The 19,111-nt window shown below is 50.9% G+C and overlaps 1 protein-coding gene across 1 annotated transcript; it reads right to left on the bottom strand.

The window, feature by feature from the left end:
• Positions 1 to 13,352: 13,352 nt before the first annotated feature.
• CLDN19 (claudin 19) lies at positions 13,353 to 17,219 on the bottom strand. Its single transcript, XM_039238698.1, has 4 exons — positions 16,973 to 17,219; positions 15,613 to 15,777; positions 15,418 to 15,502; positions 13,353 to 13,592 (listed from the first exon to the last, which is right to left on the bottom strand). Exons 1-4 carry the CDS (start codon positions 17,193 to 17,195, stop codon positions 13,430 to 13,432), a joined length of 636 nt encoding a protein of 211 aa, XP_039094629.1. The 5' UTR covers positions 17,196 to 17,219; the 3' UTR covers positions 13,353 to 13,429.
• Between the last annotated feature and the right edge of the window lie 1,892 nt (positions 17,220 to 19,111).

Raw genomic sequence — 19,111 nt, forward strand, 5'->3', positions numbered from 1 at the left:
GGTCTAGGATGTTTCCACCCAGTATCACATCACTCAGGTCCTGTGTGATAGCTCTCTGCTCCCTCCCATTTTCCCTCACAAGTGTTTCCCTTGTCCTTGCATGCTTAATCCTATTTGGGGGTCTACTGCTTAGAGGACCCTGGCTAAATAAATATCAGAGAAAAGTAAGGAGGAGAAAAGTAAGGATGATTCTAGGAATTAAAAATTAGAATTATGGGACAGAGTATGAAGCACCAGGAGTCTGTCCCCCGCCCCAGACAACAAACACAGTGGTAGAATTAGTTTGTAAGTATTTTGGAACTGGATTCTTGAAGGCTTGAAACATCCAAGAAAGGCTTAGATGGCAAAATGAGTTTAATTTGAGGAATTTCAGCTCTTAGCTAAGCAGCAGCTACCCATCCCTCAGCCAGCCCAGCCCCATGGCAAGCAGTGGTGTACATGTTCCTCCTGGAGTAGCTTGCAGGAGCCAGAGAGCAATAAGGACTCAGGGCTCAACTCTCCTGCAAATATTGGGGATCTGTGTTCTGATTATTCATTGCTGCTTCTGGTCAAGGAAACCTAGACCCAGTCCACCACCATTACTGTTCTATCTTCTATACCCATTATTGCAAGTTCCTACCCTGTAGCTGATGTGATTTTTATGGAATATAAAAGGCTATTCCTCCCCAACTTGTTCATCTTAGTCTTTTCCCCTTTGAGGAGCCAGACATTAAAAGGATAATCAAAAGTAACCAGTATGTATGGAAAATTAAAAAGTCACTAAATATATATGCCCAGGGAAAGGCACAGGCTCAGATAAGACCTAAAAAAAAACCTTAAATGTATACCTTAAAGTCTTCATGGGCACCTGGATGGCTCAGTTGGCTAAGTGTCTGACTTTGGCTCAGGTCATGATCTCCACAGTTCATGGGTTTGAGCCCTGCATCAGGCTCTGTGCTAGCAGCTCAGAGCCTGGAGCCTCCTTCAGATTCTGTGTCTTCCTCCTTCTCTGTCTCTATCTCTTTCTCTCAAAAATGAATAAACATTTTAGAAAAAAAAAATTTAAGACTGATTCCTTGGGGCACCTGGGTGGCTCAGTCGGTTAAGTGTCTGACTTCAGCTCAGGTCATGATCTCACGGTTCGTGGGTTCAAGCGCTGCTGACAGCCAGCTCAGAGCCTGGAGGCTGCTTCGGATTCTGTGTCTCCCCCTCTCTCTGACCCTCCCCTGCTCACGCTCTCAGAAATAAATAAAACATTTTTTAAAAAAGAAAAACTTAAATGATGTATGTACAAAAGGGAAATATTAATAAAGAGATGGAAAACCCAAAACTTCTGCAGCTGAAAAGTATAACTGCAATGTAAAATTCACTACAGACATGGAAAGGCAAATTTTGAGCAGGCAGAATCTATGAACTTGAAGATAGGACAATTGAAATTCTTGAATCTGAAGAACAGGAAGAAAAAAAGATTGAAAAGTGAACAAAGTCTAAAGGGACCTATGAGGTAATGTATCGTGGGAGTCCCAGAGGGAGAGTGAAAAAGGGACAGAAAATATTTAAAGAAATAATGGCTGAAAATGTCCTAAATTTTATGAAAGACATGACTAGAACCATACAAAAAGTTCAGTAGACTCCAAGGAGGATGAACTAAAGAAGGCCCACACGAAGACATGCTTTGATTCAAACTTTTGAAAGCCAGAGAGAATTTTGAGATTGGCGAGAAAGAAGCAACCCCATAAAAGGGAAGCCTCCATAAGATTATAAGCAGGTTTTTGGTCAGAAACTGAAAGCCAGAGAGCAGTGGGCTGATATGTTTAAAGTGCTAAGAGAAAAAACACATAAACCAGGAGTCCTATACCTGGAAAATCACAAAAACAAATTCTGTATGATTCCACTTATGTGAGGTACTTAGACTAGTCAAACTAGAGGAAAAAGAATAGAATAGTGGTAATGAGGAATTTTGTTTAATGGATGTAAGAGTTTCCGTTTTGTAAGTTGGAAAGAGTTCTGGCGATGGATGGTAGTGGTTACACAGCAATATTGTACTTAATGTCACTGAACTGTATGCTTTTTTAAAAATCTATTTTTTGAGAGAGACAGAGTGGGTTAGGGTTAGAGAAGGAGACAGAATCTGAAGCAAGCTACAGGCTCCCAGCTGTCAGCACAGAGCCCAACACAGGGCTTGAACTTGTGAACCTTGAGATCCTGACCTGAGCCACCCAGGCACCCCTGAACCGTATGCTTTAAAGTGGTTAAGATGGTAAATTTTATGTGTATTTTGCCACATTAAAAAAATCGGAGGGAAAATGATGGGAAAGATGTTGATTGAATAAAGATGTAAGAGCACATTGGAAACAAAACTGATTCTAGGGTCTTGCAGTGATTGTCAGTTTTATAGGAGAGATGGCTTGTCCAAGGAAGAAAATCTTTACCGGAAACAACTGATATTTAAAGGCCATTTTAGGGGTGCCTGGGTGGCTCAGTCGGTTAAGCATCTGATTGATTTCAGGTCAGGTTATGATCTCACAGTTCATGGGTTCAAGCCCCGCTTCGAGCTCTGTGCTGACAGCTCAGAGCCTGGAGCCTGATTCAGATTCTGTCTCCCTCTTTCTCTGCCCCTCCCCCAATTGTGCTCTGTCTCTCTCTCTCAAAATTAAATAAATGTAAAAAAAAAAAATTTTTTTAGAGTCCGACACTTAAATGACTGAGCCACCCAGACACCCCAGTAATAATTTCTAAATGTACTCTAAAATTATATGGTAGCCCTTTGAAGAGATAATTGTTGACATCCACTTGTGGTAATGTTGGGCCAGCTTTTCTGTGGAAGACAGCTAAGAACATTAGACAAAGTATATTCTAAAATCTTATGAAAGGCAACAAAATATTGAGGGATTCCTAGGCTAGGTTCAGGAAGAAGGTGATAATGTAGCAAAAATGATACTCAAGGCTACTTTTTCCCCCGGATATGTTTGCAAATCTGAAAGAGGCAACATAAGAGGCTGAGTGCTGATCTGGAAGAGGCAGTTGTACAGTGCTGGAAGGAAAAAAAGTCCAGCCCCACCAACTGTGAGAACCCCTGTAAGGGAGCTCCAACGGTTGTACGATAGTGGCTAATTAAACCAACCCTCACGTAGATTGCAGCCTGACTTGGAGTCAACATGGGCACCTAGAAAACTCAAGTCCTGAATGGATAGAAGTGATCCAGAATAGCTAGTGCCCCCAGGCACAAGCGAATACTATCTGAGGAAAATAATATAACCCCACCTTGAAATTATTTCTACACATATTTTACAGATACTAAATCAAATGCATATTCAAAGATAACTAGGTTTACAAGGAGACAAGGAACCATGAACAAGGTTGAAACAGAATAGAAAAGGATCCACAGGAACCTCAGATACCAAAGATAACAGACACAATGTGAAGCAATCATGTTTACTATATTCAATGGAGATAAAAGAAGTAGCTTGAAAATTGTAGGTGTTGTGGGCTGAATTGTGTCACTCAAATTCATATATTGAAGTCTTAACCTTCAGTACCTCAGAATGTGACTATTCTGCATAGGGTATTTAAACAGGTAATTAATGGGGCGCTTGAGTGGCTCAGTTGGTTAAACGTCCGACTTCGGCTCAGGTCATGATCTCACGGTTCGTGGGTTCGAGCCCTGTGTCGGGCTATGTGCTGACAGCTAGCTCAGAGTCTGGAGCCTGCTTGAGATTCTGTGTCTCCCTCTCTCTTTGACCCTCCCCTGCTCACGCTTTCTCTCTCTCTCTCAGAAATAAATAAAAAACATTAAAGAAAATTTAAAAAAAATAAATAGTAATTAAGGCTACGTGCTGTCATTGAGGTAGGCATTAATCCAATGGGACCTGTGTCCTTATAAAAAGATTAGGGCATACACACAACTGAAGATAGTTTCTACAATTTCAGAAGAGAAACGTCAAAATGAAACGAACTCCACTGACGCCTAGATCTTGGTCTGGACTGCTAGCCTTCAGGAACGTAAGGAAGTAAATTTCTGTTGCTTAATCCACCCGGGCTGTGATACTTTCTTAAGGAAATCCTCACAAACTGCAATACAGAAGGGAACCAGAAGCTGTAATTAAACCAGCAGATTTTTGAAAATTAACCAGGTGAGAATCTGAGAACAGAAAAATACAATACGCCAAAGAAATCCGTAGATTTAGAAGCTGGTTAACACAACTGAAGGTAGAATTAGTTAACTGGGAGATAGCTGAAATAAACCATGTATACTGAAGTACAGAGAATTTAAAGATTGGAAAGTAGAGAAGAAAAACTAAGAATACAGTAAGAAAATCAAGCCGACTATGATTGAAGCCACAGAAGAAAGGAAAAAGGAACGAACTGGGGAGAGAATGGCTGAGACTTACGGATGATTAAGGGGAAGGAGACACCAAAAGAAAGAGTCAAGAAGCCCAAAACTTACATAAAATGTCCACATCTAAACACATCAATAACAGTACCACAGATTTTAGACAAAAGAGGAATCAGGAGGAAACAAATGTTACTTTGAAAGGAATGACATTAAAGCTGACATCTGGTTTCTCAACAGAAAGGGTGGGTGCCTTAAAACTGTGGAAAGCCAACGTCGGTGATCTGAAAGAAAATACTTGCCACCCTAGGATTCCCATACACACTAGGATATGAAGGTGAAAAAACATTTTGAGGCAAAAAATGGAGAACATTGACAAGCAAGCAGCAGATTTGCACTTAATCAGCAAAAGGAAATGATCCTATTGGAATATTGGAAGATACAGAAGCAATGAAAAAGAAGTAAGTCCCAAACAAAGGTTGCCTGCTTCTGTTTTTGTTTGTTTTTAAATTTACATCCAAGTAATTAGCATATAGTGCAATAATGATTTCAGGAGTAGAATCCAGTGATTCATCCCGTACATATAACACCCAGTGCTCATCCCAGCATGTGTCTTCCTTAATGCCCCTCACCCATTTAGCCCATCCCCCCCCACAGCCCCTGCGACAACCTTCCGTTTGTCCTCTATATTTATGTCCTCTATATTTATTATGATATTTATCTTTCTCTAATTCTGCTTAGTATATACACTCTAGTTCCATCCATATTGTTGCAAAGGGCAAGATTTCTTCTTTTTGATTGCCGAGTAATACTGCATTGTGTATATACTACACCTTTATGCATTCATCTGTTGATGAACACTTGGGCTCTTTCCATACTTCGGCTATTGTTGATAGTTCTACTATAAATATTTGGGTACATGTGCCCCTTCAAAACAGCACACCTAAATCTTTTGGATAAATACCTAGTAGTGCAATTGCTGGGTCGTAGGGTAGTTCTATTTTTATTTTTTTGAGGAACCTCCATGCTGTTTTCCAGAGGGGCTGAACCAGTTTGCATTCCCACCAGCAGTGCAAGAGCATTCCTCTTTCTCCACATCTTCATCACCATCTGCTGTTGCCTTAGTTAATTTTAGCCACTCTAACTGGTATTAGGTGGTCTCTCATTGTGGTTTTGATTTGTATTTCGCCGACGATGGGTGATGTTGAGCTTTTTTTCATGTGTCTGTTGGCCATCTGGATGTCTTCTTTGGAAAAGTGTCTATTCACATCTTTTGCCCATTTCTTCACTGGATTATTTGGTTTGGGGTGTTGATTTTGTTAAGTTCTTTATACATTTTGGTTACTAACTCTTTATCAGATATGTCATTTGCAAATATCTTTTCCCATTCTGTCAGTTGCCTTTTAGTTTTGCTGATTGTTTCCTTTGCCATGCAGAAGCTTTTTATCTTGATGAGGTCCCAACAGTTCAATTTTGCATTTGTTTCTCTTGCCTCTGGAGATGTGTTGAGTAAGAAGTTGCCGTGGCCGAGGTCAAAGAGGTTTTAGCCTGCTTTCTCCTCTAGGATATTGATGGCCTCCCATATTATGTTTACATTTACGTTTCATCCGTTTTGAGTTTATTTTTGTGTGTAGTGTAAGAAAGTGGTCCAGGTTCATTCTTCTGCATGTCACTGTCCGGTTTTCCCAACACCATTTGCTGAAGAGACTGTCTTTATTCCATTGGATATTCTTTCCTGCTTTGTCAAAGGTTCGTTGGCCATATGTTTGTGGGTCCATTTCTGGGTTCTCTATGCTGTTCTACTGATCTATGTGTCTGTTTTTGTGCCGGTACCATACTGTGTTGATGATTACAGCTTTATAATACAGCTTGAAGCTGGGAACTGTAATACCTCCAGCTTTGGTTTTCTTTTTCAGGATTGCTTTGGCTATTCAGGGTCTTTTCTGGTTCCATACAAATTTTTGGATTGTTTGTTTTAGCTCTGTGAATAATGCGGGTGTTATTTTGATAGGGATTGCATTGAATATGTAGATTGCTTTGGGTAGTATACATTTTTTAACAATATTTGTTCTTCCAACCCATGAGCATGGAATATTTTTTCATTTTTTGTGTATCTTCAATTTCTTTCAAAAGCTTTCTCTTGTTTTCAGTGTATGTATTTTTCACCTCTTTGGTTAGGTTTATTCCTAGGTATTGTATGGTTTTTGGTACAATTGTAAATGGGATGAATTCCTTGATTTCTCTTTCTGCTGCTTCATTATTGGGCATAGAAAGGTTGCCTACTTCTGAGGTGTGTAGAAACAAATGCTGCCTGCCTCTAGAGGAAAGAAGAAAATCCTTTCAGGACCAAGGTCCTGGATTGCTATGAAACAGAAGTCTGCCGCCTGGTGGTGGGGCAGGAAACTCACTCAGACCCAGCACCATTATGCAGAGGTCAGCTGCTGTGTGTGGAGGACAGAGCCCTATGCGGGGGCTCAGGTGCACAGGGCCTGTCTACAGCTAAGGCTGGAGCAGGAGGAGTGAGAAAACTCTCCTGCCACCAACATGAGCCTTGCATCATAAACAATGACAAGTTACTACTGGGGACCGGGCAAGAGATTGGAGAGGGACTCCCTCTGCGGTGCAGGCATTCAGGGAGTGTTGAATGCCGAGGAACACCAAAACCCGCCACTGGGCTCTGTGCTGATCATGGAGCCTGCTTAGGATTCTCTCTGTCTCTGTCTCTCTCTCTCTCTCCCTCCCTCCCCCCCACCCTGCCCCTCTTCACCCACTTGCACTCTCTTTCTCTCTAAAATAAAAAAAAACTATGTAAGCTAGAAGACACTAGGATGACATCTGTATAGTACTGAGAGTCAACCCTAAATTCTATTCCCAGTGAAAACACCTTTTTTTTTTTAATGTTTTATTTATTTCTGAGAGAGACAGCGTGAGCAGGGGAGGGTCAGAGAGGGAGAGAGATACACAGAATTTGAAGCGGGCTCCAGGCTCTGAGCTGGCTGGCAGTACAGAGCCTGACGCAGGGCTTGAACCCACGAACCGCGAGATCATGACCTGAGCCGAAGTCAGACGCTCAACTGACTGAGCCACCCAGGCGCCCTGAAAACACCTTTCAAAAATGATGGAAAAATACAGATTTTCGCTTGTCGCCATAGGTCAGTCCAAAGCTTTCCAGCGCCATCTTGGGAGGCATCTGTGTTTGCCTGGGGTTTCAAGTACCTTCTGAGAGGATCAGCATCTCCATGTACTAGCTTTCCTTCAGACTTTTTTTTTTTAACCTTTCTATTTGAAATAACTTCAAAGTTAAGAAAAAAGTTGCAAGAAATGCAGCTTCCAGTATGTCTGATTAATTGCCTGATTAATATTATACCGCAGATATCTGCCTTATAACACTCTTCAAGTGTGTCTATGCATATTTTTTTTCTGATGCCTCATTACCCTCTTAGCACTTTAGTGTGTATTTTCCTAAAATACAAGGACACTGTCCTTCAAAACTACAAGAGACTATCACATTCAGAAAACTAACTCTGAGAGGCGCCTGTGTGGCTCAGTCAGTTAAGCGTCAGACTTCAGCTCAGGTCATGATCTCACAGTTCATGGGTTCGAGCCCCGCATCAGGCTCTGTGTTGACAGCCAGCTCAGAGCCTAGAGCCTGTTTCAGATTCTGTATCTCCCTCTCTCTCTGACCGTCCCCTGCTCACGCTCTCTCTCTCTCTCTCTCTTAGAAATAAGTAAGACATTTTAAAAAATTAAAACTAACTTTGAAATGGTACTACCTACCATCTAAACCACAAACACCATTTAGATTTCGCTAGTTGTCCGGGATCACTCATTGCATTTAGTTGTAATATCTCTTCAATCTCTGCAGTCTTTTCTGGTCTTCATCACGTGGACAGTTTTGAAGAGTGCAGGTAGTTACTTTGGATTTTTCTGTTTTGTCAAAAGTAGGTTCTATTTGTGCACCTTTAGCAGGAATATCACAGAAATGATGCTGTGTTCTTCTCAATGCATTATATCAAAGGCCACACAATTTTGACTTGCCCCATTACATTTACTAGTTAATAAATTATACTAGTTGTCATTTCACTATAGAGCTTTTTCTCCCCTAATAAGTACTTAATTATTCACATCAGTATGGACTAACAGATTCCTATTTTTTTATCCACTGAATTAAAATCCATCGCTACCATTATTTATTTCAGTGTTCAAATTTTCCCAGATAAAGCGAATGGAAATCCTTTTAATCTGGCTTCTGTATCCTTTGGCTATGTCTCCATTATTCCTTGACCACTTTCTTACTTTCTGGGACGTTACGATTCTCCAGAACTTTCCTTGCTCCAGTCCTCAAATCAGTCTTTTCCCCATGGAGCCTAGGTACCTATTAACAGAGAATGGTATTCAGAAATCAAAGTATGTATGTCTTCCCACTGGGTTGTCATTGCTTCTAGGCTTTTCTTTTTTTTTCTTTAAAAAAATTTTTTATAGTTTATTTGGTTTTGAGACAGAGAGAGACAGAACATGAGTGGGGGGGGGGGAAAGAGAGAGAGGGAGACACAGAATCTGAAGCAGGCTCCAGGCTCTGAGCTGTCAGCACAGAGCCCAATGGGGGCCTCGAACCCACAAACCGTGAGATCATGACCTGAGCCGAAGTCAGACACTCAACCGACTGAGCCACCCAGGCGCCCCACCTCTAGGCTTTTCTAGGGATAGAACTCATAGACCTATGTCCATGTGTATTTCACACACATGTACGTACAGATATGCAACTATAGCCATTTCTTTTTTTTTATTTTTTTTTATTTTTTTATTTCTAGGAGAGAGAGAGACAGCGTGAGCAGGGGAGGGTCAGAGAGAGAGGGAGTCACAGACTGAAACAGGATCCAGGCTCTGAGCTGGCAGTCAGCACAGAGCCCGACGCGGGGCTCGAACCCACGAATCGCGAGATCATGACCCAAGCGAAAGTCGGACGCTTAACTGACTAAGCCACCCAGGCACCCCGCAACTATAGCCATTTCAATATTTATCTAAATATATTAGAAGGCAGGTGTTCATCCACATACCCCCAGTTCCAATCCAACACCAGAGGATTTATTCAAATCTTCCCTATTTCCATCTTCATAAATCAATCCTCTGACAGTGAGAAGCCTGGCCCCCATAGTCTTCAGTATATTTATCATTTGTTCAGTCCCCTTATATGTAACTCATCCTTGAACCTGTCTGCCATGGACAACTCGGCTTTGTGGTCACTAAGTGGGCCACCGTGTGGACAAAAGGGAATGCTTCTCGGGTTTTGTCTTGGCGATTGCATAGCATTGTGTCAGCCCTTTGAAGAATTCTTTACCCTTTCCCCAACATTTTTAGTTGTTTTGAACAGGAACATTGTCAAAGAATAAAATTGTAATGTTCTCATAAGTTGAGCCAAATCTTATTTTTATGTGCTCTATGAGGAGAAAACGTCAGGAAGCGCTAATTTGGGTTGTTATCCGTTCTTCATTGCCTGGATCAGGTTTAGCTGTGGCTTCCTATAATCTTGCCACTTCTAGACGAAATCATAAATTGAACTGCTTTCACTGTATCTGGTATTAAAACCATGGAGGAGACCCACACACCCCACGGCTCTTCCCTCATGAGCCTAGATCAGTGTTTCCCAAACTCCTGCATGCACACAAACCACCCAGAGATATCGTTAAATGCAGAGCGCGTGTTACCTGGTCTGGGGTGGAGTCCGAGAGTCTGTTTTTTGTTTTTTTTTTTTTTTTTTTAATATTTTACTTATTTCTAGGAGAGAGAGAGAGAGACAGCGCGAGCAGGGGAGGGTCAGAGAGAGAGGGAGTCACAGACTGAAACAGGTTCCAGGCTCTGAGCTGTCAGCCAGCACAGAGCCCGACGCGGGGCTCGAACCCACGAACCGCGAGATCATGACCTAAGCGAAAGTCGGACGCTTAACCGACTAAGCCACCCAGGCGCCCCAACCGAGAGTCTGTTTCTAACAGATTTCCTGGTAGCAAGAGTCTCGAGTACTCATCACCCTTATTCCAGGGGTCAGTGAGGGGGGATTCAGTTGTTCAACCAGCAAAACTTACAGGTATGTTCAACCTTTCCTTTTTTTCATTTGCAAACCTACACACACACAGAGCAGAGTGAACCCCGAAGCATCACTGGCATTTACCAAACTTCCTCTGCCCCTGACCTTTCTGTTCTGAGAGTATCTTATTGTATTATTTTTTAGAGTATTTTAAAGCAAATCCAGCCATTCTATCATGTCAACGTGCACCTCTAACAGATTAGGATTAAAAACACAGACACAACACAGTGTCATTATCAAATGAAATTCACAATACATACAATACAAAACATAATTCCTTGACACTATCTAATACTCAGTCCATATCCGTGCTCTCGGATGCAGGCGATGGATGGGTCCCCGGGTCAGCTACTCCAATGCCCCAGACTCACTCCCTTAAGCTGAATACCTTCGGTCGCCATGCTGCTTGGGCTTTCCTCGCTGGCCAAGAACACGTCCTCCGCAAACTGTATTCTATGGCCTGCCAGTTTGATTCTTGGGAGAACTCTGCTAATAAGCCTCAGCAAAATCTTTAGGATTGTGCCCTTTGACTGCCTTCCTGGGGCTCTGCCCAGTCCTCTAGTCCTGAGGCTGGGACAGTAAACAGTAGCCCGGGCAGGAGGCCTGGAAAGTTGGCCCTGCCTTAAGTTGGCAGCGCAGGTGACCTTGATGTAGACGTTTGAGAAAGTTTGCTTCAGGAGAGGACTGGGGGCCAGGCTTCCCAAGCTCTTCCAGTCTTACAGCCCTCTAACTTTCCCCAGATATCTACTCATCGCTAGGATGTGCTGTTAATCAGTGCATTGGGCCCTGTGCAGGGATTGCCTCTCCACCTCTCCAACCCCTGGCTATATAGGCAGAAAGGACCTCCTGTCACCAAGGACCAGAGTGAAGCTCATTCCTGTAGCTGTCAGGACCCTCCCCCCACTCCTCGCCACTGGCATGCAGCTCGTCTCTCTTGCAGCCCATCCCTGAAACTCACCGGCAACAGCCCGCACATTCTATCCCAACATTTTCCTACCATGTCCCAAGCCTCTGGTGGGCCCTGAACCTCAGGAGAATACACAGTTTCCTGGCCAAATGCCCTGTGACCAGATAACAGGGGCTGCGAAATCCCCGGCTGGGGACAGGAGAGAGGTCCTGCGGGACCAGGAGAGGAGGCGCCTCTGGGCCCCACATCCCACCCTGCTCAGCCTGTGCCCGTGACAGGGGCCCTTACCAACCCTCAATTTCTGGATTCCAAAGTTGGTGTCGGTTCGGCCTCTTTTGGCTATAGGTGATGGAAGTCAAAAGTGTTTCAGCAAAAAGGGGGTATTTATTGGGAAGATGTGGGAATCTCACGGAGCAGCCCAGCCCAGTCTCAGGAAAGGCAGAGGGATTCAGGGCTTCCTCTCTTTTTTCTTCGGCAGATCCCCTCCCAGTGGCAAGAAACGTGGCCCCAACAGCCCCAAGCTTCAGGCCTCACAGAGGTGCCCACACAGCACAGTCCCTTAGGAGCTGCCTGAACTCAGTGCCAGGACCACCCAAGGCCAATTTCCTCTGTATGTCCGGGGAGGAGCCTGGGCACCAGGTCCCCGGGTGACTTGAAAGCAGGCAAGATCTGATGCATTATAGCTTCCAGCCCCCAGACAGACTTGGAGTTCTCATTTATAACGGGGGGGGGGGGGGAGGGCAGGACTCTAAAGCCCTGCAGGGTCAGCTGCCCACCCCCTCTAGCCAGAGGTTCCAGGAGATGGCCTCCCCCGAGGCGCCCTGTGGGCACGCAGCAGCTGCCCCGCCAGGGCCCTGCGTCCATAATCCCACAGCCCCTCCGCCACTTGCTCCTCTCCTCCCATCCCTGACCTCCCAGGGAGTGCACCCGCCGTCATCGTCATCGTCATCGTGTCAGACTTCATTTCCCTCAGGCCAAGCTTGGGGGAGAAGGCTGGGCTGCATCCGTGGGATGTGGTGACTTGATGAGATGTGGTCACAAGGCAGGTGTTGGAGGAAGCCAGACAGAGCTGGCTGAGGAGGGCATGGGGAAGGCGGCTCTGAGGTCACAGCCAGGCTGGGGAGTTACTGGAGCCCGGATCAGCACTGGATGTGCTGTATAACCCACCCTGGAGGTCTGTCTCCCCATCTTTATGCCCAAGGACTCAGGGACCCACTCTAAGCCATGCCAGGGACAGATCAAAGGACGCCACACTTGAGGCTGGAGGTTCACTTCTCTTTCCAAAAATTACCAAACACACAGTCTAGGTGTGGCAGGGGACAGTCAGGTTGGGGACCTGGACATTATACACCCAGGGGGCCCTTGGCGGAGGCGGACAATTTAACAACTGGTCTGAAAGTCAAAAGAGAGGAGAGCTGGTTAGTGGGGTGAGCGTCAGGGCGGGGCAGGGGCTGTGGGGTTCAGGCCCAGGCGCAGGGACTGGCCAGCGTGGTCAGACCTGGGCCCTCCCAGCAGCCCACCCAGGGGCCCATTCCTGGGAGCAGGGGCAACACGTTTTGGCCTGGCCATGTGTGTGTGTGTGCGTGTGGTGCTGGGTCTACTGGAAGGGCCTGAGACCTAAACCCAAGGACAGCGGGCCGACCAAACCTCTTGGTCTTTCTGAACCTGTTTCCTCGTGTGTAACGTGGGGACATTCATCATCCTGACACTGCCCCCTTTATGGGGTTGCTGTGAGGAGCCTGTCAGCCTGGGAAGGGGACAGGCTCTAGCCACCCCAGGGCATGGGGCACCAAGGTCCACCTTTGTGGCTGTGTCCCCAGGGCCCGGCACAGAGTAGACACTCACGTAGCCCTGCAGCGAGTAAATAAGTGGCCCGTGGAAAGTGACGGCATCTGGGCTGGAAACATCTGGTGCCCGTGCACGGTGCAGACAGGTCCCTGCCCGTACCTCCACATGCGTGTGCACCTGCGGGCTGGGTCCTGCCTCTGGCCTCCCTCTGAGTGTCTGGGTCTGAGTCTCAGAGGGCAGAGTAGGTGCCTATGTGGGGACAAGCTGCTCAGAACCCTAACGGGGCTCGGGGGGCACGCTGTGCCGCAGGGGTGCCGAAGGGGCTGGAGGCGTGCAGGGCTCAGACGTACTCTCGCGCAGCAGCCGAGGGGCCAGGCCGGTAGGGCTGCGGGGTGCTGTTGGCTCTCTCAGGCTCCGGGCACGTACAGCAGAGGAAGGACCCCCCCAACATGGCCAGGCCGGCGGAGGCCCAGCCCACGAACAGGGCCGAGCCGAACTCGTACCTGCAAAAGGTAGGGAGGTCGCCGTTAGGGCTGGCTGCAAGCCTGCCCTGTCCCGGGGGTCCCCCCGCGCCCGCCCACGCCACCCACCCCCCCGCGGGGTGCGCAGGGTGTGGGGAGCTGAGACCAGGGGCATCCCAAGCCTCCCCGGTCTCTCTGGATGCGTTCGGATGAATGCCCCCCTCTTCCCCAGCGCCGACGTCCGCCCCAGCACAGCCGCACCGCCCAGAGTGACCCAGGCCCAGGGCGGCCTGCTCTGCGCGTGCACGCGGGCCCCTTTCCGCATCTGGCCTGGGGAGGGGGTCCAGGAGAGCCGCCGAGGCCCGTGGAGAGGAGCAGGGCAATCCCTGCCATCTTTCTCTCGGTCACCCTGTGGCCCAAAGAACTCCCAGCCCGGGCGGCCCGCTCTCCTCCGGCGCACGCGGGACCCTCCCCCTGGTGCCCCGGGTCTCCCCGCTTCCGGGCCCTCCGCCAGCCTAGCCTCTCTCTGCGGCGCCCCCAGGACGCCCCGCCCCCATGCTTTTGCTTTAGGCGCCCCCTCCTGGAGGGTCCCACGCCTGTGCCTCCTGGCGCTCCACTCCTCTTCCTTCAGGGCCCCCTTCAGACGCCACCTCCTCCCAGGGTCTTTTCCTGACCCCTGGGCCCTGACCGTTACTCTCACTAGGTGGCCATTCAGCTCCTGGCTTGCCCGAGCTGACGCTAGCGCCTCCAGGGCAGAGAGCACCGGGTCCCTCCGTGTCCCCAGGGCCAAGCCCAGGGCCGGCATACTGGATGCCTTGGAATGTTGGAGGGATAAGGAACCAGAGCCAGGCTGACGTCTGTCACTGAGCCGAGCAGCCTCTTGCTTGGAGACCTTCATGGCCGGAGCTGCCAGCCCCAGGGAACAAGCCCCAATCCAGAGGTCTCCTTTTTCTCCCTCGCCACACCTTTGCCTTCTCCAGGGAGCCTTCCAGACTGGAACAGCCCCAGCATCTTTTCCTCTTCTCCCTCCGCCAGGGCCAAAGGCCATTCACGATGTGTGGGATTGAGACTGTTCCATTCTCTACTCTGACACAGCTGAGAGGGGAGGCTGGAGCCAGGTGGGCCCAGGCTGTCTTCACAGAGCCCCCTATTCCACCCTCACGCCCTCGGCCTTACCAGTCCTGGCTGTTCTAGTTGCTAAATATCTCTGAACGTATTTTTCACTGCGAGCCTCTAGCCCCAAGCCCTGCTCCGGACCTTTGCACTTTACTGGTCTTATCCCCTCCCCACCACATTGCACGTCACAGCCACGATTGTTGGCCGCCTTCCACCCCAGGATGGGGAGCCAAATTTTCCTATGGCTGTAAGGCCCCCCAGTGTCTGCCCTTCCTGCTTCTCCAGTCTCCATCTTCCAGCCCAAAGCACCCGCTGCCTTCTGCGGGGATCACAGCGACGGGTTTGCTGAGTGCTCTCCAGGGCGCTGGAGTGGTGCAAAGTCCTCCCTGCAGCATCTCATTGAGCCCTCACACCCACATGTGAGCTGGGTCCTTGGGTCCCAGCTCCATTTTACAGGGAGGAGACCAGGCTCAGAAAGATTAAGGAACTCGCCCTTCACACAGCCAGCACACACAGAGCTGGGATTTAAACCCGGATCTGGGTTGCTTAGCTCCTGGAGTGCCCTCCACAGGGCCCCTGCCCCTTCAGAGCGCCCAACCACACCCTGCCTGGCTCCCTGCTCCAGAGAGTTTCTTGGTGATGGCACTCAGGGCTCGACCCTTGTTTCTCCCTCCAAGTATCCTGCTGGACAAAGGCAGTGGAGCGGGAGGCCCAGCTTGTCCCCTGGCCCAAGCCGTGCCCTGGCGCCCACCTGGCATTGATAGGTGTGCTGGGGTTGAAGAACTCCTGGGTCACCAGGGTGGCATACCATGAGACGGCTGTCAAAGTGCAGAGGCCTAAGGACAAAGGAGGGAGGGCTCAGCTCTGCTCTGGCCCCCAGCCGGCCACCCAGGGTGGGGCCACCTGCCATGGCCGAGGTGGTGGGGAGGGAGCCAGGGACACTCACCTGCCAGGAGGAAGAGGGCACCCCCAGAGATGGCGATGCGGCTCTTGGCGACGGGGTTGCTGTCCCCGACACGGGTGCACTTCATGCCCACCACACTGAGCACCATGGCCACAAAGCCCAGGAGCACGGCCACCACCATCAGGGCTCGGGCGGACTGGATGTGACCTGGGCAGGGCGGGAGGGACTGAGCGGGTGGCCGGAGAAGTGGGGACACAGGAGGAGCCCAGGATGGGAGGGGCCGGAGCAGGAGCACGAAGCTCCTCCCTGGCAGCCACCTGCAGCAGGTGTGAGGGGACAGTGAGGACCCAGGTGATTACAGGCTGTGAGCCCGAGCTTCACTTTCACCCCCCTCTCCTCTCCCCTTCAGACTCCTGTAGCATCAGGGAAGTTTGAGTTCTCTGGCCAGCTGCTCTCTGCAGGCAGCCTCCCTTTGGGGCCTGGCCCACCCCCTCCCAAGCAGTGGGGGTCGCTTCCTCCTGGAGCCTTGCAGAGTCAGCAGAAGAAAGAACCGAGGGAGTCTGAGGCCCGGCTCATCGAGGTTGGCTCTCAGGCAGGGACGCCTCCTCCATCGGTCATTCTGGCTCCTGGTCACCTTCCGCTCTGCCCCCTGACTCGTCCGTGGCAGGCATCCACCTGCACCCAGGTCAGTCCTGGGCCACAGGCAGCCAGGGGATCTGGGTCCCTGAAAGAGCCAGGCGACCCACGTGGACGGGCATGGGGAGGGGGTGTTGTGTGATAGCTGCCCGGCTCAGGCCGGTGAGGCCCTGGGCAGAGGGTGGGTGGGTTGGCCCCAAGCCAGGGACAGAGCTGCAGTGGCCTGTTTACACAAGCCAACTTGTCAGGCGCAGCCCCGCACCCCGGGAGAAAGAGAAGGAGAGGGAACCACGAGCGCAAACGCCGTGTGCACAGGTGTGTGCGTAGTGTGGGTCGGCGCGCCCAAATGGGGACGTGCGTGTCTAGGTGCAGGCGTGGCGTGAAGGTGTGTGCACAGTGTGTCCGCATATGGAGTATGGGGAGAAGGGGAGGGGAATGAGCCTCTCCGAGTGCCAGGCACCCCTCTCAGCTAACCCTGCCACAGTCCTGTAAGGCCCTCGTGCGCCCCTCTACAGATGAGGACATGCGAACACAGGCAGGGGGCGGCTCCTTTAAGGTTATAGTGGCAGAGCGGGGATCTGGACTCCTGGCTGTCGGGGCCTACAGCCCCTGCCCTCCACGGGGCACCAGGCTGGCCTGGATTTTCAAAACGCACAGGGGTAGGGGCTGGAGAATGAGGCCCAGCACAGGGTCAGGCTGTGTGCCAGCCTGCTCCCGCCTCCCCCCTCCCCCCACATCCCACCTCCCCCAAGGCAGGGAGACCTACCTTCCAGGGCGAGCAGTGAGTCGTAGAGTTTGCACTGCACCTGCCCGGTGCTCTGGGAGGCGCAGGACATCCAGAGCCCTTCGTAGAGGCCCACGGCTGTGATGATGGCGTCGCCCGCGTACGAGGACTGCTTCCACTGCGGGAGGGCTGTGCTGGCGATGATGCCCACCCAGCCACCCAGGGCCAGGAAGTAGCCCAAGAGCTGGAGTCCTGAGTTGGCCATGACCCAGGGGAGGGGAGGAGGGGGCTGGAGGTCCCAGGGCTCAGGCCCGGGCCAGGGTCCCTGGGTAGGCCCGGGTCATGGCCAGGTGAGAGGAACAATTGGGTGGGGGGGGGTAGGAGAGCGGCGGGTGGCCAGAGGCTGAGAAGGAGAGGTTGCAGCCCGGTGGTGGTGGTGGTGGTGGTGGTGGTGGCGGCGGCAAAGGCAGCGGCTCTGGGCTCTAGAATGCAGGGGGAGGCCGAGGGGCTGGGAAGGCCAGGGGCCCGCCCACAGCAGCTGCCTAAGCCAGAGCAGGGTCCTCAGCATGGCTCCTGCCGGCCCCCTGGGGTGGGGGGCGGGGCCATGGCACAGGTGGGTGCCTCGGCCCCGCCTCCTGGGGAAAGAGAGGGGAGGGGCTGGGAGGAGTGACCCTGCTTGCCCTCAGGGCCTTTCTGGGGGGAACCCCCTTTAGGAACTTGCAAATATCCTACAATTCTAATTCCTGCCCAGCACCAGCGCTGAGATGATGCACTTTGCTGTTGCTTGGCTGACTTGCCCCTTGGGTTTCTGTCCTCTGACTGTAGGACAGAAAGGAAATGGAATTCCATTTTGCAGCAGGTAAGACTAGAGTTAGATGTCAGGAAGAACTTTCTGGAGAGATCTCTGAGACCAGATGTACAGAGACTGGGCTGGGAGGGTATGTTGGGAGAGGGAATCCGGGTTCTGGGGGTCGGGGGCGGGCATATGTATCCAAAACAGGGGAGGCCAGGCCAGGGATATGTACTGTGGGATCTGAGATCTGACGGAGGCAGATGAGGGACCCCATCAAGGCTGGGCCAGACCTGGCTGCCAGCCAGCAAGAGGCCTGGTCGGGGAGGTGGGAGATAGTACTGACCTCCTGGCATCAGCCGCAAGGAAGGCAGACTGTTCAGCCTCGTTAATCCCCTTGCTGGCTGGTTTAGGAGCCCCTGCTGGGGCCGGAGGCACGGGGCCCTGGCCTCTAGCTCCAGAACAGCCTGGCGGGGAGCCGTGGCTTCTGCACATTCCTGGGGTTCAGGCTGCCCCTCCTAGCTGCCCACCCCTCCCTTCCCATCCCAGCTCAGCCCTCTGGAGCAGAGGAATGTTTAACTCTCCTCGAGCTCATTAGCAATCCCCTCACGTTCAGTTTGGCCCCACGGGCACCACCGGGCGTGGGTGCACGGGGAATGCCACAATCGTGCGCCTACTCTGGCCAACGTCCCCCCCTCCCGGCTGCCCCCTCCATCCCCAGCGGCCCACCTGCCTTTCCTGGACCGCACTGGGGGAAAGCAGGGTCCTGCTGTGGGCCCCCCACCCCCACCCGCAGGCTTCCTCCCCCGCAGCCCGGCCCCCCTCCGCAGAGACTCGTCCCCAGGCTGCTCCCTCACATTCTTCACGTGGCTATGCAAACGAGAGGGTGCCAGGCACTGCGCAGACAATGGCTGCCCTGTGCGCCCGCCCAGGGCGTGGGCCCCTGGTATGGCCTGCAGCTCCAGCAGATGGGGGCAGGGGTGGGCGCTGTTGGCCTGCAGCTCCGAACACCGAGCCCCGCCCCCCGCACTGGGAAGACCAGAGCCACATGGGTCCACACACGCACAGCCACTTCCTGGGATACCCCAGGAGTCTCCAAACTCAGAGGTGGCCTAGAGCTGTTGTAGACAAGTCAGGGCTGAGCTGGGATCCCTTTTCTACCTCAGACAGTTCAGATGTGGTACGATCAGGGGGAAGAGAGGACATTGCTGGAGCCCAGCGCAGAGACTTCCGGGGATGCGGTGAGCATCCTTTCTGCACCCAGAACCATCTAGTCCTCAAGGCAGCCCTTCTTGGCGTGCAGGCCCTCCACTGGTAAGGAGCCGAGGCGGAGAGGTAGCCTACCCTGGCTGAGGACGCAGCAGATCTGTGCGCTAGCGCCACAATCACCC

This window comes from Hyaena hyaena, unplaced genomic scaffold (assembly GCF_003009895.1).
Source record: "Hyaena hyaena isolate Hyena2069 unplaced genomic scaffold, ASM300989v1 scaffold_144, whole genome shotgun sequence".
Taxonomy (NCBI): domain Eukaryota; kingdom Metazoa; phylum Chordata; class Mammalia; order Carnivora; family Hyaenidae; genus Hyaena; species Hyaena hyaena.